This window comes from Apodemus sylvaticus, chromosome 5, assembly GCF_947179515.1.
Source record: "Apodemus sylvaticus chromosome 5, mApoSyl1.1, whole genome shotgun sequence".
Classification (NCBI taxonomy): Eukaryota; Metazoa; Chordata; class Mammalia; order Rodentia; family Muridae; genus Apodemus; species Apodemus sylvaticus.
This window is the reverse complement of record NC_067476.1, coordinates 16398540-16413851: the sequence shown is the minus strand read 5'-3', so window position 1 is coordinate 16413851 and position 15312 is coordinate 16398540. Positions and strand designations below refer to the sequence as shown.

The 15312-nt window shown below is 38.7% G+C and overlaps 1 protein-coding gene and 1 pseudogene across 1 annotated transcript; both read left to right on the top strand.

The window, feature by feature from the left end:
- Window positions 1-8950: 8950 nt before the first annotated feature.
- On the top strand, window positions 8951-9928 carry LOC127684148 (olfactory receptor 1L1-like). The gene has a single exon (XM_052181112.1). The coding sequence runs from the start codon at window positions 8951-8953 to the stop codon at window positions 9926-9928; it is 978 nt and encodes a 325-aa protein (XP_052037072.1).
- Window positions 9929-12152: 2224 nt separating this feature from the next.
- On the top strand, window positions 12153-13836 carry LOC127684147 (heat shock cognate 71 kDa protein-like; annotated as a pseudogene).
- Window positions 13837-15312: the final 1476 nt, after the last annotated feature.

Sequence of the window (15312 nt, the reverse complement as noted above, 5' to 3'; positions counted from 1 at the left end):
GATTCTATATTAGCGTTACCTTTGCCAAGGAATGGCTCAGCTGATTACAGCAGCCTTTATCTGTAAAATTATTTATCCTTTGCCAGTTATTATATCTGCCTTGAAAACAGAGCTTTAAGTCCTTCTGTGGCAAGCTTAAAGAGATGTCTTAGCCAATTAACTTATTTTAATAACCTTTGACAATTATTTATTTTAAAAAATTAAAAAAATCCCATAAGCAAATGCCTGTTTCTTTCTATAAACAAAACATTTTATAAACAAATATTTTTATAAATGAAAAAATTTCTATAAATAAAATATATTAAGAAATCTAAGATCCCAGCTTCTTGTATTGAAGCAGAGACAAAACTTTTTTTCTCACTTAAGGAAAGGTTATATTTGAATTGTATTTTGAATCATATCTGTATGAATCTGCCAAAATATTTCCTTGGCCAGAAACTCATGCTTTGTTTTAATTATGCAGTCAGATCCCCATGGTTCGGACTAGTTCTAAGTTGGCTGCTAGGTGCTGCTTGGAAAACTGCAGCCTTGGGGAGCAACAGGATGGGGAATACCAAAGTGGGGGAGACACACACCCCTGCCCGCAGGATGGTGGGAGGGAGGAGGGCAGCCCCCCCCCCTGCCTCGCGTCAGGCTGTCCAGGAGCAGCAGAGTGCCCAGGCCCAGTGCTGAGCGGGCTCCAGACAGCATGCCATCAAGCGCTCTGCCTCCAAGTGTCCAGGCTCCCTCCAGCTGGGGCAGTTACCAGTCAGGCTGAATCAAAGGGACTTGGGCCCCTGCATGGCGGGGATTCGGCCCTGGCCTCTTCCCTGTTCACTCACATTAATGAGTGAATGCTCAAATTCAGTGGGTCACCACGTATTCAAAATGGCTGTGACTCCGAGCTACCAGCTAAAACTAGTCTCTATATTTATAACTCCATAGTCAAGATATGTAAAACCTTATACCATTAAGACCAATTAAAAACAAGAGCAAAGTGATTACATAAATCTCATAAGTCAAACCAAAGTTTTCCCAAAAGTTGAGGCTTCTGGCCTTTTTTTTTTTTTTAAATAAAAACCTGCTTTTCCCCAGCCATGTTTGCCTCTCAGTTGAGCATGCTGCGGTGCTGTGCAGCTTTAAATCAGCCCCCACAGAAACTGTGGCCAGCTCAAGAGGCTGCCAGCAGACGAAATTTTTACCAATTTTATTTTTTAACATTAAACAAACAGTCATTAACACAAAAACACAGAGAAGACATAAACGTACACGTGGACAAATGGTTGGTGCACCAGGGACATGGAAAGTGAAGCTTACCTGTAATGTAATTAAATTCTTTTTTTCTCCCTTTTCCTATCATGTTTCTAGAATTTTTTTTTTTTGTTTTTTATTCTTTTTATTTTGTTTTATATTATTTTATGCCCTATTTTCCTTGCCTGGTGCAGTTCTTAGACTGCAGACAAATGCCTAACTAAATTAATTCCCTGTTCCGTTTCATTGACACATCCTAGCTGATATCAGCCCTGGGCCTACACTGATTCAGTCTAGCCTGTATCTCTACACATTCCTGCAGCAACAGCCTTTACAAATAAATGACATTGTTAGCGCTAAATTAATACCCTGTTGCTTAACGTGCTGGATACATAAACTTTTTTCCTTTTTCCATGGAGCTCCATTAAGACAATGAACCTCATTCGGCCTCCCCGTTTCCAGTTATAATCCACCTGTTTGGGCGCCATATGTACAGTCCAGTTGCTACATTCTAACGGTGGGGTCTCTGGAAGGAGAAATGGGAATTGAACAGGGTGACAAGAGAAAACATGTGGAGACAGACCTGGCTTCTGGTTCAGCTTTCCATCTTTTATCCATCTCTCTCAAGATACAAAGGCAGACCAAGCCCCTCCCCTGAAGGCTGGAAACGGGTTCTTCTTGTTCTTCAGGAGGTGGGCAGGTCAGGCTGCTGGCTGATATTCTTTGAGAACAATGGGTTGGAGGAGGTCACACTTGTCATAGCCATTCCAGCCAGGACTCCAGATGGAGTCCACAAGCTCAAGGCACCAGAAATAATAACATGGCTGGGTAGTTAGCCAAGGGCGGGCACCTTCCCAGGGCCACTCCCACCTAAGATAGGCATAAATCTGCCTGGACAAACTCATTTTCTGTCACTATGATTTAATCCATTGCTGCCAGCTTTCTTATTCTTATCCTAGCCTCTTTACTAATAAAGCAATATACTTTTGTCTACCTACACAAGCTGTCAAAGCTACTTAAAGATTCTCATTCCTATCCTCTCTTACTATTGATATTCTATCTCATGCTCAATCTTGTCAGAAGATCGTTATTAAATTTATGACAGACAGAATTTCCAAAGGCCTAACAGTTTCACCCACGATGTCTCAGAAGAAAGATGTGGACACTGCTACAGGATGCTGCCTAAAAAACTGCAGTGGACAAGACCAATACCTTGAGTCAAGTGACTTAACTAAACAAAGATAAGCAATTTCTCATGTCATGAGTATCTGTTCCACAGAGAAAAAGCCCTGTGTCTCCTGCACTTGAAAGTCAGACTGACAGTCCAAGTCACCGTGGAGACCAGGGGCCACAGAGGACTGCTGGCTACTGGAATCTGTCATTTCATAATGATATAACTGCTAAATTATTGTTTATTCCTCAGACTTCTGACTACATTGACAGTTAGACAGTTATCTCTTTACCTAAACTCTGTTTCCAGTAACTGCTTCATATTTCCTCTTCTTACTATGTCACTGTCCTAACATTATCTGAGTTCCTAACTCTAATAATAAATATTCCTCTATACGATCCAACTTTTTAATCTTGTTCCTTCTGATCCACAAAAGGCTCATCTTAAAGGATGTTCATATGGTTAGCTCATATTGTTATCTCATTAGTAAACTTGTTAGCTACAAAAAACCTACCCAGATCTACTTCTCATGGACCAAATAGACTCTAACAAGATAAGTACATCTGCCCAAAGTTCCCACTTACTACCTATACCAAAAGGTGGGATTCCTCTCGTTTTCAATTGTACATCGTAAGAAAATATTTCTTTACTCTCAAATGTACTTAATCTTATTCCCTACCTATACTAATGTGTTTCAACATCTTTTCAAGCCCAAACCCTTGCTATATCCAGCACAGCTCCAGAGAAGCAACGTTCAGATGCTTCAATCTCCTTTCATCTTCTCTAGACACAGACAGCTTCTATTGGACCTGTTCTTCTTCCCTATCCTCAAATGGCTCCCCAGAACATGGACAGCAAGGAAGCAGCCAATTCTCCTGAGATTGGACAAACATCCCCTCAAACCCATTTCTCTAGGTTCCCTAGAGACATGTCACCCACAATGTCAGTATGAAGCAGCCAGATATCACAACGATGACCCTCTTCCTGATTCTCAGTCACCTCCTTTTAATTTTTTCTTTTTAATTAAACCAAAACTGGGAAATGTTAGGGTTCTGCTTAAGCTCCACCCCACAATTATCTTACAACAGCCAGCTATACCCCTCTCTACCATTACCTGGAAACAGCCAGGTAGGCCTGGCCTATAAGAGAGGGTTCTAGGCCTCTCCTCTCTCTCTATTCTTCTTGCCTCTCTTCATCTCTCTTACTCCTCTTTCCCTTCTTGGTCTCTCTTCCCCCCATTCACATGGTTATGGCTGGCTTCCACTTTTCTACTCTTTCCCTCTCTCTGCCTTTCTCTGCCTCCATTACCCCATTAACTCCCATCTTCTTCCCTGAATAAATATTATTCTATACTATGTCTGTGTGTGTTAGGTCCCTTGGTGGAAGGGATCCCTGGGCATGGGCCTGCCTAGACACCCCCTTTCCCCACACCCCCATATGCCATATTCTCTAAAACCTTTTTCTCTTCTTATGAACATAACAAGAACTATGTGACAGAAGTTGTAGTTTAGTTTGTGAGCATTTGGAGGCTATATTTTTGAGACAATTACAAAAGACGATGTTAGTTATATGTCACAGAATCAGCCATTGGGAATCATCAGCAAAAGAGAATTCTGACCAGCAAGTTCCCAAAGAGATCCCCCGCATAATGTTTAGATACCGACAGAAGAGCAGAGATATATTATGTCTCATAATGCTTTCATAAAGGAGAGCATAAGACAATTGAGTTAGATGGAGACCTCACTGTTCTTCTTCTATGGCTCTAGTTATTCTCAAAGCACTGGACACTGCATATTTATTGAGAGATTAGATTTTTGTTTTGTTTTTTTTTTCTGTTTTATTGCATGTGGTGGCAAAAGTTGTTTATGTAGATATGCTTTTTTAAAAAAAATCTATTTATTTATTTACATATCAAATGCTGCTCAACCTCTTAGCAGTAACCCCTCACAGAGTTCCTACCCCCTCCCCATCCCCTTCACCTCTGACAGTGTTGCCCCCTTGGGTATCCTCTCTGCTGGGTTAGGTGCATCCTCTCCCACTGCGGCCAAACAGGCAGCCTTCTGTGCCAGGGGCCTCAGTCCTGCTCATGTATGCTTTTTGGTTGGTCTCTCAGTCTCTGGAGCTGTCAAGGGACAAGGTTAGTTGACTCCATTGGTCTTCCTATGGAGTTTTTATCCCCTTCAGGGCCTTAAATCCTTACACCAACTCTTCCATAAGAAGTCCTGCCTTTTGACCAGTTTGGCTATGGGAATATGCATCTATTTCTGTCACCTCCTGGGTAGACCTTCTCAGGGACAATTATGCTAGGCTCCTATCTGCAAGCCCAACAGAGTATCATTAATAGTGTAAGGGATTGATGCTGATGTCAGATATTCTTAAGTGTGTTTCCAGGGATTTTATTTTTCCCTTTCATGTTTGTTTAGTTATTGACTTGAAATGTTCCAGTGCTGTGTATATGGTTCTGTCTGCCTATTTATCTGTCCATCTGTCCATCTGTCCTTCTGTTCATCAATCCATCCTTCCTGCCATCCATCTGTCCATTTCAATCTGTCATCCTCCTTCTCTCTAGGTTTCCTGAGTGGATCCTGCTGAATTGGGGATCTGAGGCTGTAGAGACAGTACCATGAAACTGACTCACAAGAACAGCATTACTGCTTCTTATTCTTACTGACATGAGTGAGCAGTATAACATGATCCTACTTTAGAAAATAGTTTTGCCCTGTTTAAAATAAAATGAATACTTTGTTATTACATTTTTATCTTAATGAGGGACAAGCAACAGTTTGGCAGCCTCCTTTTTGGAGACTGATCATTTACCCTGTCCTCAAGGAGGAAGTAAATTCATATCTTTTCCTTTTTGCACTTTCTTTCATTGTCATCTACATCTCCATGTTGAAATTTGTCTGGCTATATTTTGAAAGAGTTATTGTATCTTAATAACATTGTTAGAACTCCATTCACTGACATGGAAAGATAAAGGAAGAAATGAGAAGAGAGGAGTAAACATAAAATGCAAGTTTTCTTGAACATTCCAACTTCAACTGCATTGATAATTTCATTAATTAAATATAGTCTGAATGTATGAATCAGAAAATATAGGAAAACAGAAATCCAAACAAGCAAATGGGAATGAACTTAGGAAAAATGTGAGATGCTAACAAAAGCTTCAGACAAGTGAGATGAGCATATTTGTGATGAGATACAATGTAAGCATTTCCTGATATCTAAGAGTTTAAAAGGAAAATTTTATTTTTTAGGTTATTCAATGCAAAGATCCCTGCCTAATGTACTTGTACATATAATCTTTTTGTGGCTCATTTCTTGTGGTAGAGACAGTCACCTAAGTATGTCAGGTATAGTTGAGATGGCTTTGGTGCTATCTTTTAATCTGTTTTTTGTTCCTCTGTTTAGGGATCTCAATGAAACAGAGGGCAAAATATACAACACTAAGTAAAAAAAAAAAAGAAAAGAAAAATCATTCTCAAATGTGACATTTAGTGGATTTTTAAGAGATAAAAGTATCAATAAGATAACCACATGCTTAGCATACAATCAAAGGATTGCAGTGGAAAAAGTTACCTTCCAGAAAAGGACTCTATGCTGGTCCTAGCCAGGCAAGGATGAAGGTGAGTAAAAAGGGAGAATGTGGAAAAGCTGTGGATATGCATGCTGACTACAGTACAAACCCTCCAGACACTATATGTGCATTTTTCTTCTCTCTACTTGAAAGTTCAGATCTTGATAACTTATTATATCATCCCAATGGAAACTTGAAAAGTTTTCTCTAAAGTGAGAAAGTTATGGTTATTAATTTGGGTGTTATATCTCAGAGAAAGCCCTCAATTTTAGGTGGGACAAGCAGAATATAGACAGTTCCATATGTTCATGTAGCAAACTTTTTCATTCTTGGGACAGAGTAGCATATATATATATATATATATATATATATATATATATATATATATATATATATATATGTATATATATATATATATATATTCATACATACCCAAAGATATCATGATAAATGGGCAATAGCCATCTAGATCAAGCAAAATACAGGCACAAAAATGACAAACCAGCAGTATAAAAATGCCCAATATTTTAAAAACTAACTGACACAAGAAGACACTAATCATTCAAGCTATATAGGTTAATACAAGACATATATTCTCAATTTCATATTTTGTTATAGCTAAATAAAATTTAAGTATGAATGTATATGACATTTTTACTAACCCTTAATTTTTATGGGTATTTAGACTGTTCCATCTATTTGCTATTGTTAATAGAGCAGCAAGAAGAATGGAAGTGCATGAACCTCTGTGGTAGGATTTAGAATCTTTTGGATGTATAGCTGAGCCCACAATGAAACCAGAAAGGTGCTCAATAATAAAAAAAAAAAAAAACGTAAAAAATAAAACTTAAAAATGTGTACTTCCAGTACTGTTACCATATTAAAATAGTGTGGAACAATAAAGAAAGAAATAGAACAATGAGCTCACCAGAAAAAGAATAGGATTCCAGGAACAAAATATGTGTCAATTTTAGGAATATAATCCAAGGTATAGCTGAAAAAATTGAAACAGAAGTATAAGTCAAAGAGGCATAAGACCCAACTGTCAAGGGTTTTCAAACACATTATAAGGAGAAAATTAAGAAACTTTTTAATGAGAAACATTTTCAGAATAGGAAGATTAAATTTAAATTTTATCTTTAGATTAAAACATTGTCACATTGACTCATCACAGGATTACTACTACATGAAACAATGTTATAGAATTCAGAGATGCATAGGATAAAAATTCTAAAATAATACCAGGAAGAAACTTTGCAAAGAAATGGAACACTGACTAGAAGAAATGGATTAAAACTGATTTTAGAAAAGAAATAGAAAGTTATAGTTTTAACTATCAGCTACTAATTCTTGTAACATAAAAATATTACTGACATTCAAAGTCTGAGAATGCCTGCTACAATTGTTATATTATTTCAAGTTTTATTATTGAAACAGATAAAAAACAGAGAGCCAAAATTATTATTAAAAATTGAGAAAAGTGGAAGATTGAAGTCCTTGGCTCCTCCTGCCCCAGCCAGGTATGGGGGTCCCTGGAATGAGGATTCTCGAAGTCCAGATGGATAAGTATTTGGCGGTGACAAACAAAAACAAACACAGAGGCAGTTTGAATCTGAGTGTAGTTTGCAGCTCTCAAGCAGGGGATTTTATACATTAAACCAAATATGACACAACTCTTAGAAACCATATACAGTGAAACAATTGTGAATACCAACAAGAATCACTTGGCACAGTAAAATGCAAAAATCATCTAAGCCTTACGACTCTGAAACTATGTGTTCAGTGAACCACAGAACAGGTAATGTCATCATCAAAATTGTAATAATTTTAAAAGAATATATTCTATAGGACCATCATCCAAGGCTAGTGGCATATTCCCAAGAATAGGTTAATAAATCTTTATGGTCAGTGCTCTTAACCACTGAGCTAACTTTCCAGCCCCCGTGGTTAATTATTGCTTAACATCTAATACCTGATTTTTTTTTTTATAAATCTTCAAAGAATAAATTTAAACTATTTTAATTCTTTCTAATTAAGGCTTTCATTACCATATACCAAAACCCACCTCTGATGACACATGTGTAGCCATGTGAAATTTTATTGTTGGGAAAGATTTTATCTATCATAATGATTTTGTAAACAATTTGAAAATAAAGCATTGGTTTCCCTGGAGATAAGGTCATGTTAGTGACCTGTCTCTAGGGGTGGTTTTGTACACATTATTCTTGCTTAAGATCATGGTCTAGGCTACCAAGAACCTGTCAGTAAGAAAAGGAATGAAAGAAAGCACAACAGAAAACTTGCCATGAGAACTACAGCTCAATTGCTTTCTCCAGCCGAGAGTTCCACAACCAGTTCCAGGAGACCTCCTTCTTTTGAAGTCTAATGCCTCGGTCTGTGGAACTTGTCACACAGATTCTACTGGAGTTGGTGTGGCAATACACAAATGCCAAGTGTGTATGTATAAGATGGCAGCATATTGTTCAGAGACATAAAAGTACAGAACACTGAGAAGATAAGACTAAATAGTTATAAACCTATTACATTATGAAATTGTCTTTATTTGTACATCAGCATAAAAAGGTTGGTATACCTCTTTACCCATTTATACTAAAAGTTTGATTCAAAAAGATGTGAGAATCAAATTCTGTGGGGAAAATAGCCACTAATAAAGTCAGAGCTTATCTTACATCTACTCAAATTCTGAGTAAGTTTAGTTGATTTAATATAACACGGTTACATGAAGAACAAAACTGAGTTTCTTGATGCTCAAAGTTAGAACAAGATCTTCACTCCAGATAGTTGCTTCACATTTTGTCTTTTTGAAAGTTTATAAAGATTTTTCATTAAAAAGCACAAGTTTCACAAGTTACCCAGTTACCCAATCTGGTATATGTCTGGGCTTTGACATTATTCTCTTCCTTTTCCAGCTCTGATCTTCTTCCTTCTTTACAGGTGATGTGCTATTACTTATGGCTACTAAAAACACGACAGAAGTGACTGAATTTGTGTTGTTGGGATTGTCCAGTAGGCCAGAGATGCAGCCAGTTATTTTTGGAGTTGTCCTTATCATGTACCTGATGGCAGTTTTGGGCAATACCCTACTAGTACTTGTTGCTTGCACAGACCTCAAACTTCAGACCCCCATGTACTTCCTTCTCAGCCAGCTTTCCTTGATTGACATATCTTTAACAACAATCATTGTTCCCCAGATGCTGGTACATACACTCTCTTTAAATAGAACAATTTCCTATAACTGCTGCATGACACAACTCTTTTCCTTTATGACTGTGGGCAGCATGGAAGTTCACTTGCTTGGTGCAATGGCATATGATCGCTATGTTGCAATTTGTGACCCTTTAAGATACTCTGCCATTGTCAGCCATAGCCTCTGTCTGCGAATAACATTGACCTCATTGGTGGTGGTCAGCCTTAACAGTCTCCTGTATACTGTGTTGGTCACTCGTTTAAGGTTCTGTGGCAACAAAGTCACCCACTTCTTCTGTGACATCACTCCTCTGCTGAAGCTCTCCTGTATTCGACCAGTGGTCAATGAAATGTTAATCTTCACTGAGGGTGTAGCAGTGGTGGTCAGCCCCTTCTTCTTTATTTTTGGCTCCTATGTTCGTATAGGTATTGCGATAGCCCACATGCACTCAGTTGCGGCCTTGCAGAAAGCTCTGTCCACTTGTAGCTCTCATGTTCTGGTTGTGATGTTCCTCTTTGGTTCTTTGGTTCACATGTACCTCAAGCCATCATCCAGCTACAACCTAGAACAAGATCGTCAGGTTGCCATCTTCTACACACTCATTTCTCCCATGTTAAATCCACTAATCTACAGCCTCAGGAACCAGGAAGTTAAAGGAGCACTATGGAGGCTTTTAAAGAAACTGCATCTCAGGCAGCTTTCAGCCTGGAGTTTGGGCAAAGCATGCCAGCAAATCTGCTGAGAAGCAGGGGTTAGTCTGAAAACACCACAGATAGGTGAACTCATCTCTTCATAATGTCTGTGAATCATATTCCTATGGAATAATTTTTGTTATCAGCACTCATTTGGTTGTATTAGGAATTAGTGAGTTAATGAATGAATAGTTCTGGACTCTTTTGACTCATGGTGAATCAATGTCATCCCACTAGAACTGAGAATATTCTTTAAAATCACTAAACCCAAACATCTTCTTTTACTTGTGAACCCTGTAACCTAGAGAAAAGTAAGTTAACTGGTATCAAATCAGTGTGGTATAAAGAACTGCCATTGTTTTAGTGATGTGTTTTCAAATACTCTCTTCAATATCACTTTTAGAATCTTTCCTCTCATTGTAGTGTAATATATCAAATGCTTATAGTGAATCAATTCTTCCATTTTTATCCACTAGTTGTTCTATAGAGCTTAGTATAGGTCACTAATATCAGAAAGCCATAATGTATACATGCAAAGAACATATGACTTTTGGTTACTCAGCCCCAACCAATACATCTGCAATAGAATTCCTACACTTTACCTTCAGGGAGAGTCACAGACGAGGAGGTGAAAAGATTGTAAGGACCAGGGGACCAGGAGATAATATCTTCTAGACATGACAGGAAAACTCAAGAATAAACCTTAACATATATGTAATAGTATGTATTGTATATAAGTGACACAAAATGAATTGAATTGGGGATATATGTGTGTGTATGTGTGTGTGTCTTTGTGTATGCGAAAATGAATATATTTAACTATAACAATTGAGTAAGAGAAAGGTAATGGATTTGAAAGGTAGTGGAAGAAATAAGACTAGTTAGAGGAGGAAAAGAGAGAGAGGAGGAAACGATGTTAAATCCAGTACTCATGTATAAAATTATCAAAAAGTATTTCAAATAAATGAGTGAAAATTCATTGTTACAACCAAGTTAATTTCATTCATTCATCATTGTGTGTAAATCAATAAATGCCATCTACCACATAAATAGACTCAAATGCTGAAATTACATGATAATCTCATTAAACTCAGAAAAGTGTTCAACGAAATCTCATGGAAAGGGTAGGGGTGATAAGAGATTGCTTCAACATACTAAAAGCTATGTATGGCAAATCTGTAGCCAGTATTACATGAAATGGAGACAAACTTGGAGTTCCTGTTAAGATAACAAGAACAGTAATATAAGAGAAAGAAATAAAAAGTATATAAGTAGAGAAAGAAGTCAATTTATCCTTATTTTTCTTTTCCTTTTATTGAAATCATTTTTCTCACACAACTTATGCTGATTACACTCCTCTTACTCCCAGTTACTCTCCACCTCCCCTCCCACCCAGACCAACTCCCTTTCTGTTTCTCATTAGAAAACAGGACAACAGCACTAAGCTGTACTTCATGTCTTGTCCTTCATTTCATGCACCACACTCTCCTGCTTTCCTGAAGGTCTGTTGGTACTAGACACACCAGGTAAGCCCCTCCCGTTCCAAACCAGTGCCTACTAACATCTTGAGAAAGCACCCTCAGAGAGAGGGAATTGTACCTCTTACCCTATGCTCCATCTTCTGCCCTACAATTTTGTCTGCTTTACTTAATTACTGCCAGTATGAGAAAGAAATATTTAAGATCCTGCCTCAAGTCCTTGTTCACCATATTCTCCTAAAACACAACACACTGGACTCCATTTCCAGCCCTTCTAGCCTGCTTCCCTAGAGGCCTATTGGCATGAGGGACTCTAGGCCATGCTAGTACTAGGGATCCCAGAGGCAAGGCTAGCACCCAGATCTCCAGAGGCCTCAGAGGCACAATAAGCCCAGGGGAGGTAACCTACTGGACCTGAAGACTAGCTAGTCACCGGAAATCCAGACCACTCAGGCCAGTAGTCAAAAGAAACAAAAACCAAGGGGGGGGATGTTTTGTCCACAAATAGCCATCCAATAGAGATAAACTCAGAAATAAGCATCTAAATCTATAATAACTAATATCTATAATAACTGCAAAACCCAGATGGATAAAGGCCAGTGTAAAAACAAAACCAGCAACGCCAGGGTAATATGACATGACCAGAGCCCTTCTTACTATAGCAAGTCCTGCATATTTCAACACAGCTGAAGCACAAGAGAATGATCTTAGGTCTTATAGAGGCAGAGGCAGAGGCAGCTCTATGGCATTTGTGTGGTCTCATTGTCAGCACAGCCAGGCCTACATGCAAGCAACCATGTCTAAGGCACCTGCAGTTGGCATCTTTTTGGCACCACCTGCTCCTGTATGAGTGTCTTCCAGCATGGAAATGTGGAAATAATTGCAAATGAGCAGAGTAGCCACACCATGCCAAGCTATGTTGCTTTCATGGACACAGAACTATTAAATTGGGATGCGTCCAATAATTAGGTTGCAATGAAACCTACCAACACAGTTTTTGATGCCAAGCATCTGATCAAATGCAGGTTTGATGGCGCTGTTGTTCAGTCTGATATGAAACACTGGCCCTTCATGGTGGTGAATGATGCAGGCAGGCCCAAGATCCAAGTCTAATAAAGGGGAGAAAAAAGTTTCTACCCAGAGAAAGTGTCCTCAGTGGTTCTGACAAAGATGAAGAAAATTGAGGAAGCTTACCTTGGAAAGACTGTTACCAATGCTGTATCCACAGTGCCAGCTTACTTCAATGACTCTCAGCACCAGGCAACAAAAGATTCTGCAACTATTGCTGGCCTCAATGTACTTCAAATTATCAATGAACCAACTGTTCCTGCTATTGCTTATGGCTTAGATAAGAAGGTTGGAGCTGAAAGGGATGTGCTGATATTTTACTTGGGAGGTAGCACTTTTGATATGTCAATCTTTACTATCGAGGATAGAATTTTTGAAGTCAAATCAACAGCTGGAGACAACCACTTGGGTGGAGAAGACTTTGACAGTTGAATGGTCAACCATTTCATTGCTGAGTTTAAACAACAGAACAAGAAGGGCATCTGTGAGAACAAGAGAGCTGTCAGGTTTCCCCACACTGCCTGTGAACTGGCCAAGCACACACTTTCCTCCAACACTGAGGATAGTATTGAGATTGATTCTATGAGGGAATTGACTTCTATACCTCCATTACCTGGGCTTGATTTGAAGAATTGAATGCTGACCTGTTCCATGGCACACTGGACACTGTAGAGAAGGCCCTTTGAGATGCCAAACTAGACAAGTCACAGACCCATGATATTGTCTTAGTGGGTGGTTCTACCAGAATTCCCAAGAATCAGAAACTTTTGTGAGACTTTTTCAGTGGAAAGAACTGAATAAGAGCATTAACCCTGATGAAGCTGTTGCCTAGTGTGCAGCTGTCCAGGCAGCCACTCTCTTTGGAGACAAGTCTGAGAATGTTCAGATTTCCTGCTCTTGGATGTCACTTCTCTTTCCCTTGGCATTGAAACTGCCGGTGGAGTCATGACTGTCCTCCTCAAGCCCAGTACCACCATTCCTGCCAAGCAGACACAGACTTTACCACCTACTATGACAATCAGTCAGGTGTAAACATTCAGGTGTATGAAGGTGAAAGGACTATGACCAAGTACAACCTTCTTGGAAAGTTTGAGCTCACAGGCATACCTCCAGCATCTGGTATCGTTCCTCAGATTGAGGTTACTTTCAACATTAACGCCAATGGCATCCACAAATTTTTGCTGTAGATTAGAACAGAGGAAAGAGGACAAGATCATCATTACCAATGATTAAGGGCACTTAAGTAAGGAGGATATTGAGTACACAAAGTACACTGAGAAATACAAAGATGAGGATAAGAAACAGAGAGAGAAGTTCTCCTCTAAGAATTCACTGGAGATTTATGCCTTTAACATGAAAGCAACTGTTGAAGGTGAGAAACTTCAAGGCACGATGATGAGGACAAACAGAAGATTCTTTTTTTTTATTTTTTATTTTTTATTTTTTTATTTATTGATATACTTTTTATTTACATTTCAAATGATTTCCCCTTTTCTGGGTCCCCACTCCCCGCAAGTCCCATAAGCTCTCTTCCCTCCCCCTGTTCCTCCATCTACCCCTTCCAGCTTCGCTGTTCTGGAATTCCCCTATACTCTTGCACAGAGTCTTTCCAGAACCAGGGGCCACTCCATTCTTTTTGGACATCATTTAATTTGTGGATTATGTCTTGGGTATTCAAAGTTTCTAGGCTAATATCCACTTATCAGTGAGTGCATACCATGATTGATCTTTTGAGACTGGGTTACCTCACTTAGTATGATGTTATCCAGCTCCATTCATTTGTCTAAGAATTTCATGAATTCATTGTTTCTAATGGCTGAATAGTACTCCATTGTGTAAATATACCACATTTTTTTTTATCCATTCCTAAAGGAGCTGAAAGCATCCAGTGGAAAAAAGATAATCTTTTCAACAAATGGTGCTGGTTCAATTGAAAGTCAGCATGCAGAAGAATGCAAATCGATCCATTCTTATCTCCTTGTACTAAGCTCAACTCCAAATGGATCAAGGACCTCCACATAAAACCTGACACACTGAAATTAATCAAAAAGAAACTGGGGAAGACCCTGGAGGACATGGGCACAGGGGAAAAGTTCCTGAATAGAACACCAATAGCTTATGCTCTAAGATCAAGAATTGACAAATGGGACCTCATAAAACTACAAAGTATCTGTAAGGCAAAGGAAACTGTCAAAAGGACAAAATGTCAACCAACAGATTGGGAAAGGAATATCTTGGTTTCTCCATCTATGGTGATTGAGATTTTTTTTCTGGGTATAGTAGTCTGTGCTGGCATTTGTATTCTCTTAGGGTTTGTATGACATCTCCACAGGATCTTCTGGCTTTTAGAATCTCTGCTAAGAAGTCTGGTGTAATTCTGATTGGTCTGCCTTTATAAGTTACTTGCCCTTTTTCCATTATTGCTTTTAATATTCTTTTTTGTTTAGTGCATTTGGTGTTTTGATTACTAGGTGCTGGGAGGACTTTCTGTTCTGGTCCAGTATGTTTGGAGTTCTTTAGGCTTCTTGTATGTTCATGGGTATCTCTTTCTTTAGGTTTGGGAAGTTTTCTTCCATAATTTTGTTGAAAATATTTACTGGCCCTTTAATCTCTAAATCTTCACTTTCTTCTATACCTATAATCCTTAGGTTTGGTCTTCTCATTGTGTCCTGGATTTTCTGGATGTTTTGTGTTACAAGCCTTTTGCATTTTGCATTTCCTTTGACTGTAGAGTCGATGTTTTCTATGGTATCTTCAGCATCTGAGATTCTTTCTTCTATCTCTTATATTCTGTTGTTGATGCTTGTATCCATGACTCCTGATTTCTTTCCAAGGTTTGCTATCTCCAGAATTGTCTCCCTTTGTGATTTCTTCATTGTTACTACTTC

Bases quoted from the DNA above. Each gene is read 5' to 3' on its own strand.
- LOC127684148 (XM_052181112.1), top strand. From the start codon at position 8,951: ATGGCTACTAAAAACACGACAGAAGTGACTGAATTTGTGTTGTTGGGA.